Below are 21,876 nucleotides of genomic sequence, written 5' to 3' on the forward strand. Positions count from 1 at the left end.
TCTTCAAAACATACTTAAAAATGCTAAAATGAAATTACTAGTCCAAGCAAAAAGATATGAGATCTATTTTCCCAATTTAACACATGACTTGTTTAAATTATTAAGCTACCTAATTGCTTTGGTTTAGTTTTACTTTAAGGTAAAGCTTTGCTTGCTTCAAATATTATTTCTTGTTCGTGACCCCCCAAATACACAATATAAATGGACCTTAACCAAAACAAGTGATAATTTTGTTTATATGCAGTTGGTAATTCCAATGACTCATTGAAAGGACTGTGTGAAGCACAGAAAACAATTTATATTTTTGCAAAGAAAATTTGCTTATCCAGATGCCAATCTTCTGAGCTAAATGTATAATGAAAAAATGTAACACCTCTTTCTGCACCCGCATAGACAGCAGGAAGATATATCTCAGTGCTCTGCCTCTTGTTCACACATACTATTAAGTCTCTTCCCCAGACAAAGGTGCATTGTTTCTGTGTGTTTACCCCTGGACCAGATGCTCATAGTCTACACACACACTTGGAGTGTCTTTCTCCCACAGTCATTACTGTACATTGCTGGTCAACTCCATTGTCCTTGCCACTGATTCTCAGCTACCTGTGCCCTTTTAGACTTTCACAGCTAACCATCCTTCAGTACCTCTATTTCCTAAATGCATCATTTCTCCTGTAATTAGCATCCCTCCTGATGATCGCCCCCTTCCAGTTCAATGCCGTTTCACTGCAAACTAATCATCCCTCCAAATTCACCATAATACTCCACTTGTCAAAATTTAATCTTTCCATCATTTGCAAGAAGCCCTCCCCTATGAGTGAGATGCAACAGGCTTTCATGCATTTCAGTCTTGGATCCCATCTTGTGTTAAAACCAAACCTTTCCATTTGTGTGCAGAGACAAGATCTAAAGATGAAAAATTAGGGGGTTCTGTTGCCTGCAGCCTAGGAAGACAGGAGCAGCCACAAAGGCTACAGAGACTCAGAGGAGAGGAAGGAAGGAGTACTTGCCATATGCTAACACTGAAAACTTGACAAGCTAACAACCCACCCATAATTTTTCTTCATCTGTGTGTGAAGGAGCTCTCTCTCCAGGGGGGACATATAGGTGTTGCCACATGTGGTCTAATTCCACTTTGTTCCAGAAAATTAGTTTTCTTTAGAAATAAAGGGCTAAAAACTTATTTGAGGCAGTTTACAGTCTTTAGACACAATTGCAATAATTCTAATCTCCTAATAAAAAGAGAATATAAAAAGGCAGAAATAATTTCAGAATTTGAAGAGCCAGTATCACAAATAGCTTTACTATATCAATGTCCTGAGTAAAATTATTTTAAAACCTCTGACCTATGCAGCGATAAAATTAGAAAAATATTTTGCAACAAATAATACAGACTTTTGGGCTGGGAGTGTAAGATTAAACTTTGCCAGGTTTCAAATGAATTAAACTAGTGAAGTTTACGTGTCATGAAGTGCAGTTGGAACAAACATTAGGTGAAGTGGCACTGCTGAGACTAACATGCCCTAAATAATTCATTTCCCTCACTCATTAAAATCCTTGGTCTTGCTAGAAGTGCTGGCTCTGAGAAGTAATGTGTTATGATTAAATGATATTAAAACTTTGATTTTCTAAAATCATTATGGTCTTCTCTTTGGAGGATTCAGTATCCTTCCGGCATAAGAAAGTCCATTTGACCTCAGCTTGGAATTTTTAATAGTCCATTCCTTGTTAGAAAAATCCCATGCCACCTGCACTGGACTATTATAGACAAGTTTTAATTTGGGTGCTCTGAATCATCTCAGCTCCATCATCTGCTCGATGTCTGGATGCAGTTTTGTATCTTGTGCCTCAGAGAGGGCTTGGCCTTCCAACTTTGATTTTCTCAGCCTGAGGCATCCTGAGATGCCTCACGTAGATGGCACTGATGCTAATATCAATTTATTTAAGCTGCTTGTTAGTCAGTTTGAAAGATCCCATAGTATTTAAAACTAACAAACAAAAATACATAAAAATCTTAAATGGAGGTATATTTGCAATAATGTTTATACTGAATTTAATGGGTTCATGTTTATGAAAATCTAGTATCTAAACTTCTGCCAGGAGTGTCATACACTTGCATGTTGCAATTGAAAAAAAAAAAAAAAGTAAGTTCTGACTTCTGGTTGAAGATAACATGCATTTTTTCCCCAAAAGGTCTCAACATTTCTTTCTCAATGTAACTTTGTACAAAGTTCTGTAGAGGAAAGGACTAAACACAATCTCAAGGAATGATATCCGGGAGTAAATTAGAAGGAGGCAGAAGTTTCCCTTTTGTTCTGTATGACATCTTCATACCAAGGAAGATTTCTAAAGGAATTTCAAAGCAAACATACAGCTAATGGTTGTGTGGATCCATTTTACTGCACTGTGTAGTTATTGCTGGTTTTAGCATTCAAACTGCCTCCTCCCTGACAGCAGGTCTCTGGCTGGAATGAGCTGCTCAGATTCAGAATCCAAGTATGACGGGTGGATTTAAGAAGTTAAATCAGTGCTATGGCATCTGGCCCAAAGTCATTATCCATATCACTAAAATTGAAATGTATTCTTACAATGCAACATAGAGTAAAACCAGCAGGATCTTCCCAGTTAAATATCTCCTTCTCTCTCTCTCTCTCAGAGACTCATTTGTTCCATTTCAAAACTATGAGAAAAATCAGACCATCTACATCCAAGGCAAAATTTAGAACAAAATACTCCTCATTCTGTGACTTTCATTCCATGAATTGTTTTCACATACAAGTGACTATATAGTACAGGGGGAAAAAAAGTGTATTCAGTGTTTCGATTTTTCTTGGCAAGTCCTACAGTGCTCCTCTGATGATGAGATTTTAAGAGAGTCACCAGATTTAACTTTCTAATTTCATGTTTTTCTTTTCTGTTTTAGGTCATTGGTCAACACATTACTTGAATTTATATAATGTGATTTCTATTTTGTTTTTACCATTTTGCAAACTAATAAACTTCAATCCCACAAAACTGTCTGATGGTGTGATCATCTACAAAAATTTCCTCTGTTTTTTTCTTATTACACCATTAAGAAAAATAGAGAAAATGGGCAGGAATTTGGGGAGTAATTTCAATTCTGAAAGACAAGTATTATAACTTGTCAGACTTTGTTTCCAAACATTCTAAAGTAAAATAAATCAAAAATAGTATTCCAGGTTTTCCATTTGAGGTGCTTCAAAATCATTACAGTGGCATGCAGGAGTGTTTGCAACATTTAGATGGATGCTTCTTTATGTTTCCAGGTGTTTGTAAAGACTTAGGCTGTTTTCACATAGATTTCATTATTTTAAACTCATGAAATAAATTTTTCATATTTAATTGAGAACATTCAAAAATGGGAACAAGAGCTATGGTTTTAAGTGAGATGTGTTTTATTCAACTTTGATTTTATTCCTTTGTGGAAGGATGCAAATTCAATGATGCAAATACCAATCAAGTCCCGACTTCCAAAATTAGCATGGTACCTTGCTTGTTTAAGATATGTTTAAATGATTTTACTATGGTAGTAAATAGTGCAGAACTTCAATACAAAATAGCTTACAATAAATATTATTATAAATAACAGCATTTTTAAAGTTTCCGTTGTAAATGTACTTATTAATCCCCTTACTTCACAAGAGCATTTTAATCTCAGTCAAATAATTTTTTAGCAAGGATTTTACTCAGAAAAATGACTTTAAGAGTGCTTGAGCACTAGTATGTCATTTTATCTGGCAATCTCAGAAGCAGATGAGGTAAAGGTTCTGTAAATGGTAAAAGTGACTTGTCGTGTTATGGAAATAACCTACCACTGACCTACTGTCCATACAAAGTATCTGATTATACCTGACCTGATTATACTTCTCCTGTCTGTGTAGTATTATAAAACACTGGAATGGTGTCTCAACATCCAACTTTATAATCTTTATTGCAAGTATGAATAGTGTTAACTGTCTAAAGTATTTAATATGGAAATGCTGACTTTTCTTCTGCTGTAGACAGAAGAGTTGTGAAGTAAATGGATGTTTCTGCATCTTTTCGGAGTCTTAACTTAGAGAGGTAGAACAGTCACCATAATGAGGTGCAGCATCTCTTGAAGTCAGTACAGAGATGCAGTGGGATGATGGTTCAGACCTGACTTTAAACAATACAGAAATAGCTGGTGTTTTTGAAGCATCCCCAAAGTTCTGAGTAACAGTGTTTGAGTCCATTTTGCACTGAAACTATGCAATGGAAATGTCTGTGGAAAAGAGACTGGAGAGTGGTCAATCTGTTAAAGTACTTTTATGTTTCTAAAATGCCTCGTCCTCTCAAACTGCTGAACATGAGAATGCCAAAAGCAGTTGTTAAGGTTTAACAGTCACGTCTCTCAGCATATGAATTTGACACAGGTCTGTACAGTAAGCTTGCCCAATTAGCTGAGTTGATTAGAGCACAGTGCTAATAATGCCAAGGTTGTGGGTTTGATCCCATTTACTTATGAGTTGGACGTGATGATCCTTGGGGGTCCCTTCCAACTCAGAATATTCTGTGAATTAATTGTATATCTATTGTATTTCCACTTGTACCTAAATGACTAGCTTGAAGTTGAAAAATTTAAAAAATTACATTAAATGTATTTATTGCATGACTTCAAATCTTTAAAGAAATAGTCTTATTCAGAAAACTGTAATTGAACTAAAGTTCTTAATAAAACAGCAAATGGCAAGCTGAATTACTATTTTTCATCCATGCAATGGCCAATGCATCAGAAAATGGTAATCAAAGAAAAAAGGAAGTTGTAATACCACAAGAAATCGATATTTCAGAGGGCTCTTACAGGTACAGTGACCAAACATGAAATTGCTAAAGGCAGATGTGGTTAAGGGAGCTTCCATTTCCCAAGGAGAGATGGATCAATCAAAATATTAACCCTCAGATATTCCGTAAAGGGAATTCCTTCTCTGTACTGAAAACATTGTGTGAGTTGAGTAAGATCAGTTAACTTGAATCAGTGAAAAGTTTATGGACAGTCAGGCTGTTGTGAACTGCATCATTCTGCTGCTCTCAGAGAGAATTCACTGCAATGAGGGAAAAGTTGCAGAGCAGTAAAAGTAGTCAGGGCTTGGCTTTACTCTTAATGGTTTGCTCTAAATCTTTATGCATCTTCGAGGAACAAATGAAGAGTTCTTTGCTTTTTATTTCTTCAGTGATTGCAGAAGTAAGCAATACTACTGACCCCCCAAAAAAGAAATCATAGTAAAGATCTCAAAGAGAGATGAGAGCCATGTTATAACTCTCTTTGTGAAGAAACATCCCAAATCAAACACAGAGTCTGTTGCCATGGACAAATTACTCAGCTAAGCGGGAAAGTCAGTAAAACAGGGTTGTCCAGTTGGTACCAAATAAAAAGTTGGCCTTGATGTCGGTGTGTGGAGCACAGCTAAAGCAGCACCCTTGAAAGATTGACATAGTGAACATAGACAAGATTATTAAGCTGTAGTTGGTCAATGCCCTGAATTCTGAAGTGTTTTAACTTTTTGGGTTTTGATTTTGCAAATTTTATGTTACCCTCAAGGTTTTCAGAGTGTCAGGTAGGACTGAATGGCTCTGAGAATAATGAGGGAAGATTATCATTACTAAGTAGTATTTTATTAGGATAGAAAATACTCCTCTTGTGACATCATGTGAGAATGGCATTTATTTGCATCTTTGGTGCCAAGAATATTGATAATGAAGAAGAGGTGAGAGGTATGAACATTTTCAGAATAAACTGAAGGTTTCTCCTGGAAGTTACAGACTACTACATAGTAGTGGAGCTAGAGATGCAGCTCTTAGACTGTTCTGTAAAAACTTAGACTACTCAAAAAGTTCCAGTGAGGGCACCAAGGAAAAAGGGTTAAGAGAGTCAAGATTTTTTTAGGACTGAAGGTGGAGAAGAGATGGGGTTCACTCCCAGTGAACTGAGGTTCACTGGAGTCAGTGGAGAAGAAGTTCTGTTGGTTTCACTGGACACTGAACCTGGCTTCTGAAGAATTCATATAGACAGTCAGAATGACAGCCGTAGATCATTCTGGATCTTCTGGCTTGCATTTACAATTAAAAAGAAACATAATCAGTAATTATGTACTGCAAGACACTTGTTGTGACCCATTAGGTTAATGATCCTCTTCTCCTAATTCTCCTAATCCTCATCTTACTTGTGCCCTAGTTAAAAACTAAAAGCCTTAAACATAAATTCAGCACTTTGCATACAATAGTCCTGTACCCAGGGATCTGGTGGCATTTCAGGCTTCGACAAAATATGTAAATTTGAATGCAGCTATTTGCTGTCTATCCATCTGGTATTGATATCAGAAGAGCTGCACATAAGGTGATCCTTACTCCACATTACGGACCAATCTCTTAACTGCACACTCTTTCCTTCATTAGTTATTTTCGTCAACCAGCAAGTATACAAATAGATACATATACATTGTAATACTGTAACTTTCATATAGAGAACATATACACCACCCGTCAGTGGACTTGGAAAATTTGTCTACTGCCAATAGGAAATGTCAGTGCTTATTAAGCCCATGAATGAAAAGAAATGCCAGGACCTCTTAATGCACAGGCTTCCGGGCCTGCTTATTAATGCAAACCCTCTAGAAAAACGTCTCATGACAATATGACCTTTCCCAAACAATACCTCCTTATTCATGGTCAATTAGAAGTGTTTTCCTCATTTAAAAAAAAAATGAGGACCAACTAATTAGATACCTAAAATAAAGTTGTTGAAATGGCCATTGATTTTTTTCTGATAACTCAAAACTATGTATTTTATTCCCTCAGCAGGGAATAAATGTCTGCATGCTGCACTCCTTTTACAAAGATTTAATATAGTGTGGGCCCAGGAAATGGCCTCTTAATTTAGTGTTTACATATCTTTGCCAACAGCAGTTTAATTTTAGATATAAAACACTCAGTACAATACTGTCCTGCCTTGTCCATGTAATACAAAAAATTATCTAGAGAGTTCAGTGAACATCTTTGTGGGAGGATAAGTGGTGGCTGAGAGTTAGAGTTGTGGTTTTTATTGCCTGACATCAGTTTTTAATTCCATGACATTGTTTAACCTTCAATATGGTTACTCTGGGGGTATACTTGAATTGAGCAACTTATTTTGTGCCCTCTATGTGTTCCCTACACCTAAATGATAGTGTTGTAGACCAAATTTTATGTTGAAATTAAATATGCTGAGACTGTCCAAATCTACAGATTTTATACTTCCAGAGGTGTCATTAAATAATTGTCTTCTGCTGTAAAAATCTCATCTACAAGGCAAACTGGTGAGGTTTTACAAATATTTGCTTTTTGATGAACAATGTAATGTATTTTATGTTCAATTGCAGAATTGTATATATATGTATATATCTATATATAGATCTAGTCCAACCCCTTTACAATAAGCAGGGACATCTTCAACTGGATCAGGTTGCTCAGAGCCCTGTCCAACCTGACCTTCAGTGTTTCCAGGAATGCAGCATCCACCACTTCTCTGGGCAATGTGTTCCAGTGTTTCACCACCTTCATCATAAAAAAAAAAGTCTTCCTTATATATAGTCTGAAAACCAATATATATGATGTTATATTTAAAATCAAAATTTGAAATTCAAAGGGGTTTTTTTGTTGTTTGTTTTTTTTTTTAAGTGACCAGCAGGTCAAGGGAGGTGATTCTCCCCTGAATTCTGCCCTTGTGACACCCTCCCTGGAGTTCTGCATTCAGCCCCAATATAAGAAGGATGTGGACCTGCTGGAATGGGTCCAGAGGAGGGCCGTGAGGATGCTCAGAGGGCAGGAGCACCTCTCTTATGAAGACAGGCTGAGAGAGTTGGGGTTGTTCAGCCTAGAGAAGAGAAGGCTCCAGGGAGATCATACAACAGCCTTCCCATACGTAAAGGGGGCCTACAAGAAAGTTGGAGAGGGATCTTTTACAAGGGCATGTAGTGATAAGACAAGGGAGAATGTCTTAAACTGAAGGGGTTTAGATTTAGATTAAATATTAGAAGAAATCCTTTACTGTGAGGGTGGTGAGGCCCAAGAACCTGTTGCCCAGAGAAGCTGTAGATGCTCCATCTCTTGGATGGTGTTCTGAGCGAGGCGGTGTAGTGGAAGTTGTCCCATCAAAACTAGGTCATCTTTATGATCCCTTCCAAATTAAACCAACCTATGATTCTATGAAATGTCTAGGTCTTCTTTGTTTCGCCCATAGTTTTTAACTTCTTAGGATTGAATTTTAACAAAATCTCATGTAGACAGATTAAAAGCTTAGTAAAACCAGTTGCAAGTCATTTTACTGCTGATTTCAACATATTGCTTGCGTAGGCAAGTCGCAGCAGTAACGTGACACCAGTTAGACAAAGTACCTCCAACAGAACAAGTCAGTTGTCCCTGGGTTTGGGACTGGTGCTGTGCTACAGTAAGTGCTCAGCAGCCTTGTAGGTGAGCCCATTTATTTTCCCATCGCAAGGGGCTAACACGACCTCTGTGGCCAGTCACCATCTGTCTCTCTCAGCTGGAGACACAGTGACTGATAAGAATTGGCAGCTTATGAAAACAGGTGATACATGCGCAGAGATCATCTTGGTATGCCCTCAAGGCCTTTTAAGTTACTTTGCTTGTAATAAGAGGATGCCAGAAGACCTAGTTTATGTATAGACCATATGTATATATATATACACACAGCTGTGTGCCAAATATGCAACATATATATATATGGTTATCCTGCTTCAAACCTGCTGCAATTTTAAAGCAATTTCAGTACTTCTTTCTCCCACAGTTATCTTTCTAAAATATAATTTGCCTAACAAATGCCATCACAATCATGTCCTAAAGTATATGCCTTCATGCTCAGAGAAGGTTGGTCTGTGGAGCTGCAGGCTCATCCCATCAGTAGATCATCCTGCATTAATGCCTCATGCACTAATGCTAAGAAAGCTGTTCTGAGGTCTCTTAGCTGATAAGTGACTCTCACTCCTTATCGGCGTAACAAGTAATAGCAAGAGCTTTGTAAACAGAGAACATCACTAGGCTTTGCTTTTCTAATCTGTCTGTATCTGTGATCACACAAGAAGCATGAGGATATCCCAAGAGAAAAGCATCTCAAGTCCTTAATGAAATATCAGGGAATTAATTTAGAAGTAAGGAAACATGGGTACAAAGAACATCCATGGGCAACTCCTTTGCCATGGCCACGACAGTTGCCACCTCCTTCAGTCAAGGATATTCCCAATGCAAAGGTTTTCTCTCCTTTCATATTTTTATTGGCAACTGGGAGGAAATTAGTGTGCAGGGAATGGAAGAGTTCATCAACTGGAGAAAAACTTCTTTCCTAACAGCTGATAAGTGGTTTTGCCTGCAAGGAGCTGCTAAAACTTCCATGTGGAGAGTGGCATGTCCCTGGAAAAGGACAAAGTCATCACCTTGGGTAGATATATGTTGCTTGGAGGCCATCATTTTCTGTGAAGTTATGTGTCCAGGCAACCCAAATTCAGAATCACATTTATGACACTTTAGATTTGGATTTCAGCTACAGCTATCACATATCCTAGATCCATGCCAAGCTCCAATGGGGACCTCCTAAAATTTCTGCTTCAGGTGCAGCAGATGGTTTCTTAAGTTTTTAATTGTTTTCAGTGGTGCTGTTGGGTAAAGCAATGCAGCTTGCATCTGAAGGGGATGTACTATTTTTTTTAACCACAATTTACGATTACTGGCAAATAATAGCTTTACTTCTTGCAGAGGGGAACAGAATGGCTCCAGCATACAAGTGATCCTAGCAGACAGTGCAAAGCTGCGATCTACTCTTTCAGACAATATAAACTGACAGTGTGATTATGTGCCTTCAGAACAAGAATGTGCTTTAGAAGCTCAGGAAATACTTACCAAGTGTAACTAATAAACACAGACCCCCAGAAATCTTATCACTCAAACATGTGCATGAGGTCTTTTATTCCAGTAACTGCTTCCTGGGTGATGGAACATTTTCATGTTTAGATAGTATTAAAGTTTGTTTTTAAAAATTTTTCTGTGGAAATACTATATACAGGGGTTTTTTCCATGCTCAGTGTTTTTTATGCTTGCTTTTCAACATGGCTGTTTGTTTTTACCCTGTTTTTCTGCAGCAGTTAAGATCATGGAAGAACCAGAATCATCAGGCGATGATGTTTTTGTTACAGCCAGCACTTACGAAACGTTGCCTTTCTTTATCGGTTCAAGTGATCTCTCTACCATGCAGCCTGAAGGTGTTATTACAGATGTGCTTTCATCAGACCAAATAGCACCACTGCCTGCAGCAACCAGCCCATCCTACAGCCCCTCTGAGATCATCGAACAGTCCCTCGAACTACCAGATTCCTCAGCGCCTACCCCTGAGAGCGCTCCCCCCGATGGCACTGGGATGGGAGTGCAGGATATCGCTGCCGAGTTGGATCACATCGGTGGGCTGAGCACAGCAGCTCTGGATGAAGGGGAGCACGGCAGCGGTTATATCCCAGTGCTGACAACTAAGCCTGCAGAAACCACCCCAGCCCCTACGCTGAAGTATGTAACTACCAGCTCCATGACAACTGCAGGCAAAGGCAAAGAGCTAGTGGTTTTCTTCAGCCTGAGGGTAACCAACATGCACTTTTCTGATGACCTCTTCAATAGGAGTTCGACAGAATACAAAGCACTAGAACAACAGTTCATGCAATTGGTGGGTGAAAATCAACTTGAACAATATATGTGGCAGTTGGGTACAGTTGAAAGGAATACATCAAATTGCACAGTATTTTTACAATATCAGACCCTACTACGGTCAGTCTGATAAGCTGCATTTTTAAAGGATCCATAAACCTCACACAGTATGGAGACAGAATTTATGAAACCAGTGATGAAAGTTTTTACTTGTTCAAGAGACTTCAGACATATGCCTGGCATGTAATTTATTTGGCTTTTTCTTACATTCAATTCAACAGTATAGCAGTGCTGATTACATCTAAGGCTTGTGTCTGCTTGCTGGATTTTAAAATAGGCCTTTAAAAATATAGCTTAGCAGGGGGACTGTGATTAGATATGGATTTTCTCTATGGGTACAACAGGGCAGCAGGTCAGCTCAGTAACATGCCTATTATGCTATGCCCCAACCTGCCTGGATTCAATGTTTGAAAATAATTAAAGTTGGCTTTTGAGTGAGGTAATTTTTTTCTCTTCCAGATGAATAAACTCCCCAGCTGCTATGCATTTCATTACAGGGGAAATTGCTGCCCAACTATCTCAATCTATTATTGAGAAAGATGCAGAAGTCCAGAAGAAGATAGTGCTAAATGGAAAAGTTAATTTGTTCATGGAGTTTAACAATTGTATTAAATTCAGTGAAATGAGTGTGTGATGTTTGTACTTCATAATGAAAAGTGACTATAAGAGAAATTAACAGCAGGAAGACACTGACAGGAAGTTAAAATAAAGGCAAATTTCTGTTTTGCAGCTCCTTCCATACCTTCAGTCCAACCTTACAGGTTTCAAGCACTTGGAAATACTTAACTTCAGGAATGGAAGTGTGATTGTGAACAGCAAAATGAAATTTGCCAGGACAGTGCCATACAATATCACAGAAGCAGTACACTGTGTTTTGGAAGACTTCTGTGATGCTGCAGCCCAACACCTCAATTTGGAGATTGACAGCTATTCCTTGGATATTGAGCCAGGTAAGATTGTGTTACTAATGTATGTGCAAAGTCAGAACCAAGCAAATAATCTCTTTCAGATTGTTACAGCTCCAGAAGTATGGCTGTTTCAGAAATAACCATATTAACAATAGCCTCCCAGCGATCTGGAATAATAAGAAAAACCAAGATGCTGCAAATTATCTGCAGGCATATTTTCATATTATAATGAAAAGCTGGGTGGAGCTGTTGGTCTGTGCATGTTCACCAACTGGTTTTCAGAGCCAAATAGAGACTCTCTAGAAGAAGGGTTGGGTGAAGACAGGTATAAGAAATGCCGGTGTGCATTTTACAGGCATAGCATGCAAATCTTGCACCTGAGTATGTAAACATAATTTCTGATGATTATTGCAAAACTGTAAGCAAACCATAGTTTAGAGCATCGTTAAATCTTTTTTAAAGGGCTACAGAGTTCATGACAGGAGGAGATAATTTCTAGAAATAATTGGATTTTACAGATACTCACTAATCAGAGCATGACTACATGTAGCACTCCATAGATTTGTAATTCCAGAATCCCTCTTGATTTAATAGCTTTCAAATAAGTCTGTAGTAGAAAGTCAGTAACCACACATCTGGACACTATTGTTATGTCAGAAGCTTAATGTTTTCAAAAACTATATTGTTCTATAAAAATTGAAGCCTGAATCTATCTTCAGGTTCTGGTAACTATTTCAGGACTGAATTTAATTTCATTGTCATGGAGAAAAATTATATCAATATCTGAGTATGCACATGCCTTTAGACATTTTGGTTAAGCTGTCTTTTTATGTACAGAACTCTGACAATTCCAAAACAAAAGTCCATTTACGATTCACGCAGGCAGTTTCTAACCAGTTTTCATTTTACATATCTCCTTGTGGCCACTAAAAGCACAGCTAGTTTGTGGTAAAGAAAGTTAACGAAATCACAGTATTCAAACCTTCAGATAATGTCATGATAAACTGATGTTTTGATGAAGAAATTATTAACTAATGATAAAAAGTTAACTTTGGGCAACCACACGTTCCCTGCTTTAGTAGTAAATTTTCATTAAATAAAAATTAAAATGAGAAAGTTGCTAAAATGCAAACACATAAAAATTTAAAAATCTTTCATCTTCATCCATATTGGCTGCTTTACTGATGTGGTATTTCAAAATAAACAGTATTATAATGAGACAGCTGTTCTTTCTAGGCTTATGAGCAGTAGTAAAATGTCAAAATAGAAGAATTTGTGTTTAGAAAGCCAGTATATTCCCATACAGGCATTTCAAAGCCCTCTGTTTTTATTTCAGAAAACAAACAAATAAACAACACCCCCCCCAACCTGTTTAGTAAACTGAGGTAATGTAAGAAAATTCCTATTTATTTTGAAAGTGAGAGCCATCTAGTGGTGACAGCGTTCTATCAAATTGAAACGCTGATGGGAACTGGCAGTCCAAAATATAGTTCAAGAGTCAGGAGCTGCAAAAGGATGACTACATTGGTCATAAATAATACCATAAAGAAAGATTTTTAAAAATACCCGCATGCATTATTTCTGTAATCTAAACAAAGTGAAAACAGAAAGCGTAACACAGCATGACAGGTATGTATTAAGGAAAATGAAATGTCATGACCCTCTAAATAACCCTCTAACCCAGCAAAGTGCTCATGCCAAGCTCTGCTTGTTCTTAAGAGTTTACATGTACACACACTCACAGTCCAGGAGCAAAGTATATATCAAATTGACATAAGCATTGTATATAGCAAGGGGAAATTGCGCATGCTAGAACTCACTAGTCTAAAATGCAAAACAGGAACTAGCCATAGAATTACAGAGAGGTCAAAAGTGAACAGCTCTGATGGATTCACTTCTAGCACTGAAGCATATTCCAGTGTGTGTCTGAGATTTCCAGTACTGCTACAAAAAATTCAATGCTCATTTTTCATTAAAATTATTATTACTGAGCACCTAGTACAGAACATGAAGTGGCTGCAGAAGAAAATTCTCAGCCCAGTTAGTACCTACAAGTAGTAGCTGCAATATGCAGTACAAATCTTTTTAAAATACATAAGTATTAAGGGTTAGATAGCCCAGCTCATACCTGTATATCTGCTCTCACTTCCTTCTCTGTATTCTCCTTGCCCAGTTTTCTACATCTTTTTTTTCCCTTTCTGGATTCACATATCTTACTAAAACTCTTTGCTGGCAAGTACAAATTTGTATCATCCGGTCTGCTTCTCAGATGTAGCCCTCATCTTCACATCTTCATCACCCCATCAGCACAAGCTGGGCTGAGCACTGGGTTAAAATTACTCCTTTTGGGTCTTTCTTTCTTTTTTTTTTTTTTTTTTGCATTTCTAGTAAGCAGCAGAGAATAGAAAGGAAAAATAGACTTGTGTGACAGCTGGAGTTAGGACTTTAAGCTGTTTCTGATTTAGGCCTTCCCGTGAACATCAGCAGGCTCATTTTCACTTAGTCTCAAAGAGGCATCCCTTACTAATATTTAAAAAATAAAACAAACAAAAACAGAGCAAGGCCTGCAAGCACATATTTTCTTTAAACCATGACAGTATTTCTGGGTTGCAGATCACAATACTTTGTAATATTCAATAACATAATTCCCTCCCTCTATCTTGTCCTAAATTATGTGTTGAGGATCATTACAGCTGAAACTATTTCTCACACATAAGCAAGGCTATAGCACGGCAGCCATGAGTATAAAACTAGCACTTACAGTAAAAACAGAATAAAAATATCCAAATGTGAAAATCCTTGTCAGTGACATAAATATGACAGCTTAACAGTGAAGGGGTAAATAAATGCAGAAGTCGATATAAATTTGCATGCTTGTTGTGTCATCTACAGGAAGAAGGATGTGTGTCCTTCTATGCTAGACTCCATCCTCCTATTAACATGCCCAAGTGGCAAGGCCAGTAAATGGGAATTGTTTTCTCTAGCTGCCACAAAGCCTGCCAAGTCACTTTGTGGTAATGCTTCAATTAATAATTTACCCATCCTTTACAGCTGATCGGGCAGACCCATGCAAATTCATGGCATGTGACAAGTTTTCCGAATGCATAATGAACGAGTGGACAAAGGAAGCTGACTGCCTTTGTAAACCTGGTTATGCCAGCCAAGATGGATTGCCCTGCCGGAGCCTGTGCGAGCTGGAACCCCATCTTTGTGTCAATGGTGGGAAATGTGAGTTAGTTCCAGGAAGAGGAGCTGTCTGCAGGTAAAGAGATGGTGATCAACATGAATTCTCTTAACATCCTCCTGGTAATGTCTATCACATGATCAAGTAGGGCTGAGTATATACTTTTCAACAGCATAAACTAGGCTAATAAGCCAAAATCTCAACATTCAGATACCTAAAGTTACACTGCAATACCTTTCTAAATAGCCTCACCACAGCTAAATCCATTTCAGCCTGTTAGGATGCACAGAACACCATGACCTAGTTACTTTTTAGAAAAGTTACTTTTTAGAAATTTATTGGAAATTCAGCATCATTGGCAGAGATGACACACACAAAGCCATGCATTTCCAAATACATATGGGAAAAATGCAGTAGCACATTCATGGTTTGGATACTGATTATATAGTAGTATTTTAAGAAATTACATTTTCCTAAGATGTATTAAAATCTATATTCATATAAACACACCAATGAGGACTACTCTGATTCCAGACCACCCAACAAAGCACATTAGGGCTGAGGCTGCTATCAGGGCTTTCTGGGAAAGACTTGAAGATTAGCAGCTCCTCCTAACTGCAAATATATTCCGTAAGAATTTTCACACAAAATTATCTTAAGTCAATATTGAAAACTACAAAGTACTTGAACATATTAATTCTGTTTTAAAGGATCAAGTTTCTTCTCACTTTAAGACTAGACAATCCAGAGCATTATATTCAGCGCACACACAGTAGCTGACCAGCCACATGTATCAGTATAAAACAAGTTAAAATTCTTGCATTTGTTTATTCTCTCTTAATATTGACTTGACTAGGCTAATGATAGGTCTTCTAGCTTAATGTCTAGCTTAGGATTAATGTCAAAACATAAGACCACTGAGCAAATTATTCATACGACAATTTCACTGTAACAACAATTCTGCCATAATCCATTTCCTTCAGTGGCCATCACAGAAAGATTAATAGAAGATTATATTGAATTCACCACAGTTACTGCCAAATTCCTGACTTGCAGAGTCACACTAGGGTAGCTGAAGTATTTTGTACTAGGAATCAGCCTGTGAGCTACAAAGGTCCTCTTCAAACTTTACTGAGGTAGCAAGGGGTACAGCCTACAGCACTAAGGAAAATAAAACTTTTTCCTTTTAGAAAAGCCCTGACTTGATATACAGTAATAACCAAACTATCATGTGGAATTACAAAAGGATTAAAAATAATGAGCAAAAATTTTAGTGAATTATAGCAAGTTACAAACTTAGCCCCAGTCTCATCCTGACAGCTTGTGCAAACTCGTACAGTGAGAGAGAGAAAATTATGGCCTACTATTTGCCCTTGTTTTGTGGGTGAATTCACACAGCACCATCTTAGTTTTTCCACTGGAAAAACTGGAAACCCTGTGTTCTCACATAAAGTGTGGCAGTCTTCCCTTGCTTTAAAGGGAGCTATTTATAGAATCATAGATTCATTAAGGTTGGAAAAAAACCCCAAGATCATAAAGTCCAACCTTTGACTGAACACCAGTGTGTCAACTAAACCATAGCAGTGAGTGCCACACCCAGATGTTTCTTGAACACTTCTGGGGATAGTGACTTAACCACTTCCTTGCATAGTTTATGCCAAAGCTTGACAACCCTTTCAGTGAAGACATTTTACCTGATGTCCAACCTGAACTTCCCCTGATTCAGCTTGAGGCCATTTCCTCTTGTTCTATCATGAGGAGTAGTGTCCCATCTATTTGTAGTAGAATTTTTATGTCAGGCCTTGCTACTCAGAGTGAAATCACCAGTATGCAGAATATAGGCTTCAAAGATGTGTTCAGACATTACCTTAAAACACATCTGAACTTCTCAGGTTCTAAAACTCAAATATTATTTCAATTTCACCTGTGGGGTTAGAAACTTGTCAGAGATGCTTAAAACGCATGATTTCCCTAAAATTTGTAGGTTGACAAAGAATATACCAGTGTCTATTTAACACTCTCATGAATGTAAGAATATTATCTTTCCCTTATTATCAATCACATTCTTTTCATGCAGATACATAGCAACTAATTGTAGTGGAAATAATGTGCTCATAATTAATTGCAGATTTTGTTTTCATTTTTTGTCTTCCTCTCCTTATTTTAGATGCCCTGTACGTAGACATCAGCTTTACCAAGGACAGCGCTGTGCCAAATTTGCTCCAGAACCCACACAACCCTTCATTTTTAAACCTCTCGTTCTTGGCTTACTAAGCCTTGCTTTTCTTTTCATCGTTTTAATTATTAAGTTAAGAAGAAAATGCAAAAGAAACTCTAATTTGCAGTAAGCTGCTCACAATCTTTTTCTTCAAATTTCAAAATATTCCTTTTGTTTCTTTTGCAATTTAAAATCTTACCTAAACAAAAATGTTCTGCATTGTAGAAGGCCTACTCTCAGCAGCTGCAATTCAGAAAATGCTGTAAGGATTAATCCTGCTTTTGAACACGATGAACCCATATCTAGCTTTTGTCACACGGCTTGCAGTGTAAGTGCTTGTCTCAGTTCCTCAGAGATCATTGACCATGAAGCATTACACGAACTTGAAAACACAATTCAGCCTGGAGGTAAAATGCATGAAAATCCTTCTCTTACCCCTCAGCAAACAGCCCCACCTGAAATAACAGGTCCATCTTCAAGTATTAACTCCACAACTAAATCAAACTTGAACCTATTCTCTCGCTTGGCAACTTCAGAACTGAAAATACTAACGCATTCATTGCTTCCCACATTTACTGCTGTGTAGGTTTCATAACAGGACTACAGAACTGCTTTTCTTACAGCTCTTTTGCATGGCTCTGGTGGTCCATCCTATCTGAGTGCTTTTTGTGATTTAGTGAAATAACTAGTGGTTTGACATTTTGGTTTTTTCGTACTCTTGTAGGTCACCAGGCCAGTTTACAAAGCCAAGACTGACAAGTTAGTCCTTGAAATTCTTCGTTTCCGGCATCAGCCAGACAAAACCAAGGTTTGTGGAACTTTAAAAATTTGTTGTTTCCCATTTGTCAATATTACCAGGAAGCCTCTTTGTAGTAATTTTGTACAAAGAAAAACTCAGATTTTTTGGATGCTTGATTTGACAACAATTTCTTCTTAAGTGTTTTTATGCAACAAAGTTATGTTCTGTATAACCACGTGCTAATGTGGCAGTCACTGGAACACATGAAGGAAGAAGGAATATCTAAAATGACAAAGTAACACAAAATGCAAACCAAATGGGAGGTTTAAAAAGCAATATAAAAATTTTAAAAATTAAAGATTATATAAAAATAACTTGAGCTAGGTTAAGCTACATAGATTTTGAATGAGTAGGAATTCTAATTTGAGCCGCATACTGCTCATACCTCAAATATTATTTCAAGTTCAAACTTCTTGTATCTTTGTGGGGGGAAAAAATTGACAAAAATGAGAAAAGCTGAGTGAAAAACTTCTCTAAAATTGCCACATTGTTTCTTACTTCTGATGTATCTGAGTATGCCCTCTTGAGAGGTAGAAAAAAAGCCTTCACTTTGCTGTTTTCATTTTTCTGAATCCCAGTCCAGTTAGGAACCAAAAGGTTTTGCTATAGCTGTTAGTACCCATTGTTACTGTGGGGAATATCAGTACAGGACTGCCCTGGCATTACCTGAATACTATGGGAGACAGGATACCACCTCCATGAATCTTTGGCTCGTTACATGTTTATTGATATGTAAATAAAGGAGCAAGTAATGATGCCATATAGGAAGATTATTTTCACTGATCTTCATCATACCCAGGGGTCTGGTCTCTTCAAGTATTCGAGGTCAGAGTTATAGACTGAGGTGAAAATGGGGGGACTGGAATGCAGAGATGGAAATGGACAAAGCAGCAGGGAGCAGCACTTTGGAAAAGCTCAAGAATGAATTGGTTTCACTGCTTATATAAAACACAAGCACAGAAGTTTGCAATTAGTATTTTACACCCATCTTAAATAAAATGTGCCTGTGGGTAATTCAGACAACTAAATTTTCATACTACCTAAACTACTTAAAATTACTGCATAGAAAAGCACTAAATATTTTATTAAAGTAATAAAAGGGCACATCTGTGAAAGAAAATCAAATGTTGTCATCAAGACTATTTGTATTGTAAGAAGTATACAGACAAAGCTCTTCTCAAGATCTAGTTAAATAAATTAATTTAGTGGGAAGTCAGGCAACAAGAAAATTGAAATAGGTTCAAAAAATTAGGTGGCTTTTTTTCACTGTTACTTACATTCACAGTGAGTGTTTACATCACCCTTATGGTCAACACATTTTTAATAATTTAAAAAAGGCAATGGAGGGAAAAAAATTATGAAGAACAGCTTTCATGAGCTGAAACTAAGAGGACCACTTTGATATCACAATCTAAAAAGCTCCTTTCAGATTAGAATTTTTAAAACAGAAGATGGCACTTTTGAATATGAATTTTCTGGAGGACATGGATATCTAGGACTCATAGGTCAAACTGAGGATTCCAATAATTAAATTCTGTTTTGCTATACACAGTGAAAGCAGTGACAGCTTTTTAGGACATATTATCTACAATAAGTACAGCTCTGTATTTATGAAGGCATATTTGAAAATAGGCATAAAGTTCCAGCAGAAGCTAAAATAACCTTCAGTTCCTTTCTAAACATAAAAAATGTCTCCAGTTTATTTACAGAATCACTACACGGAAAATTATTGCAAAGCTTAGTTGTCAGAGGGGGGTTTGGCTGGGTGTGTTTTAGCCCAATTAGTAAATAGTCAAAAAACTAACAATCTTTAACACTTCCAGGGATGGGGCATCCACAAGTTCTCTGGACAATCTTTTCCAGTGCCTTGCCACCCTCACAGGAAATAATTTATTTACACCTAATCTAAACCCACTCTCTTTCAGTTTGAAGCCATTCCTCCCTTGTCCTGTCACTACATACCCTTGTAAAAAGTTCTCTGTCTTACCTGTAGGCCCCCTTCAGGTAATGGGAGGCCACTAGAAGGTCTCCCTGGACCCTTCTCTTCTCCAGACTCAATTGCCCTTACAATGAACTAGATATTATCTCAACAGGTGTTAGTGTGACCCTCCCTATTAGCACTAGATACATAGTGTACATTTTCAAACTAAACAATGTTTTTCAAATGTCTTACAAGACTTTCTCTTACAGGTATTCAAAAAAGAAGATCTGCATTATTTAAGGGTGGACTTCAGGATGATTATGCACATGAAAAAAATTCAAGGATTCCTAAAAATATAATGTTTTGGCTCTAAAATCAGGACACATTAAAAAAATTGTTTTACTGAAGAAAAGCAACATGACCAAGTTGAGCAGCTATTATACAGTGTCTAAAATTTACCTGGTAGGAAGTCATAATTGTTAGGATGCATACATTAAGCATCCAGTGCTTACAGGTCTTAACTGTTTTATTTAAGAGCCGAGTGCTAGAAACAGATTTTGCTGAAACATGACATTTTTCAATATTTGTCAATGGAACTTCATCATATTTCCATACCCTTTTATTAACCTTCCTTACACACACTAATGTAAGTGGTGAACAGAAATACGAACTGTCATTGACCAAAGGACACATTAAAAGCATCCGGGAACTTCTTTATTCTCTCCCTACAATGCTCACAGTGCAAATCACACACAAGTCGGAATTAATTTTTTTAAGGGTTTCTATGAACATTGTTTATACATATGTACATATACACTTAACTGCTTAATTTCTGGTGACAGTGAAACTATCAGATTATCCTAAGACTTCAAACTTTTTGCTGAGGCACAATACCTGGAGTTTCATCTTTTCGGAACAAGGTATTTACATTCACAAGCACCTCCCTGGTAAAAAGTAGATTAGAATTGCACATGATTGTGTACACTTTAAACTCAGTATGCACACAAATAATTTTGAGAAGTTACTGTCAGTTTTTGTAGAAGAAATCTAAGCAGACATCGGGCAGCCTTTAAGTATTTTGTAGGCTTATTAATTTATGCACTACAAATCCACAATCTTGATTCAAGTATGAGCATTATTTTACCTTGAGCATCTGTTTCTTGAGTATATCTATAATATTTATATCCTGTACCAGTGTTGTACAATATTCAGGCACTGTTTCCTGCTTGGTGCACACCAGAAGTCGTACTTACAGCTCAAACTGAGCTTTGACAAAGTTCATGACTATTCTGGATGACAGGTCCTCATTCAGATGTGAAACTTTTGTGTATTTGGGACATCAGCTGATTTCAGCAACAATTCTTCTTTCTTCGTACCGCGCAGTTACCACAGCAAAGACTGAACTTTAGTTTACCTTATTATGTACACTCAGAAGAACTGTTTACGAATTCCAAACAACTAACTGCACGGATTTGCCTGCAAAACCACCGAAACTGGTGATAGTGTACGAATGAAGGCAAAGCACCAAGAATACAAGGTTGAGTTTCTACAGCTGAAATAGTATTTTTACTTACTTTATTTAAGTAGAAAAAAAAATAAAGAAGAAACCTAAGATGTGGTTTTACCCAGTAACACTTCAGAATAAAACTACTTTAAAAATATTACTTGCAGGGCACTGGAAGTCATCCCTGCCAACAAATGTTAGCTTTTCACTATTGCTCATGTAAGCTAAGAATACATTAAGAATGCTGATAGCATTCCATTTTTTTTCCATTACAAATGTATTTTTGTATGTGTTTAGTGTATTTCAAGTCATACTAGTTATCACTAGCCAGATTAAAAAGTAAGTAGTTTTAAAATGTGTCTTTTAATAATGATTATTCATGATTGTATTTATCACTCTCAACTATTAATTACCAAATATATTTGCTGGACGTAAGCCTTTTGTATTTCAATAAAACATAATAAAACTATTTACTTGAAAATTTCACTGGGAATTGAACTGGTACTTAAACTAAAACATATCACATTACCTTAAAACGGATGTAAAGTTACAGCTGGAGATAA

General features: G+C 37.1%; 1 protein-coding gene across 2 annotated transcripts in view; it reads left to right on the top strand.

The window, feature by feature from the left end:
- IMPG1 (interphotoreceptor matrix proteoglycan 1) overlaps positions 1-21,797 on the top strand; it is a 56,554-nt gene extending 34,757 nt beyond the window's left edge. The window contains exons 13-17 of one of the 2 annotated variants that reach the window (XM_064650104.1): positions 10,167-10,738; positions 11,510-11,729; positions 14,739-14,949; positions 17,814-17,897; positions 20,079-21,797. In XM_064650104.1, the coding sequence (XP_064506174.1) occupies positions 10,167-10,738; positions 11,510-11,729; positions 14,739-14,949; positions 17,814-17,853 (1,043 nt within the window). In that variant the 3' untranslated portion in view covers positions 17,854-17,897; positions 20,079-21,797. Of the gene's footprint in view, positions 1-10,166; positions 10,739-11,509; positions 11,730-14,738; positions 14,950-17,038; positions 17,322-17,813; positions 17,898-20,078 lie in introns of those variants that run through there. The other variant, XM_064650103.1, reaches the window with a different exon arrangement.
- Positions 21,798-21,876: the final 79 nt, after the last annotated feature.

The sequence above is a fragment of the Pseudopipra pipra genome, chromosome 3 (genome assembly GCF_036250125.1).
Source record: "Pseudopipra pipra isolate bDixPip1 chromosome 3, bDixPip1.hap1, whole genome shotgun sequence".
In the NCBI taxonomy this organism is placed as follows: Eukaryota; Metazoa; Chordata; class Aves; order Passeriformes; family Pipridae; genus Pseudopipra; species Pseudopipra pipra.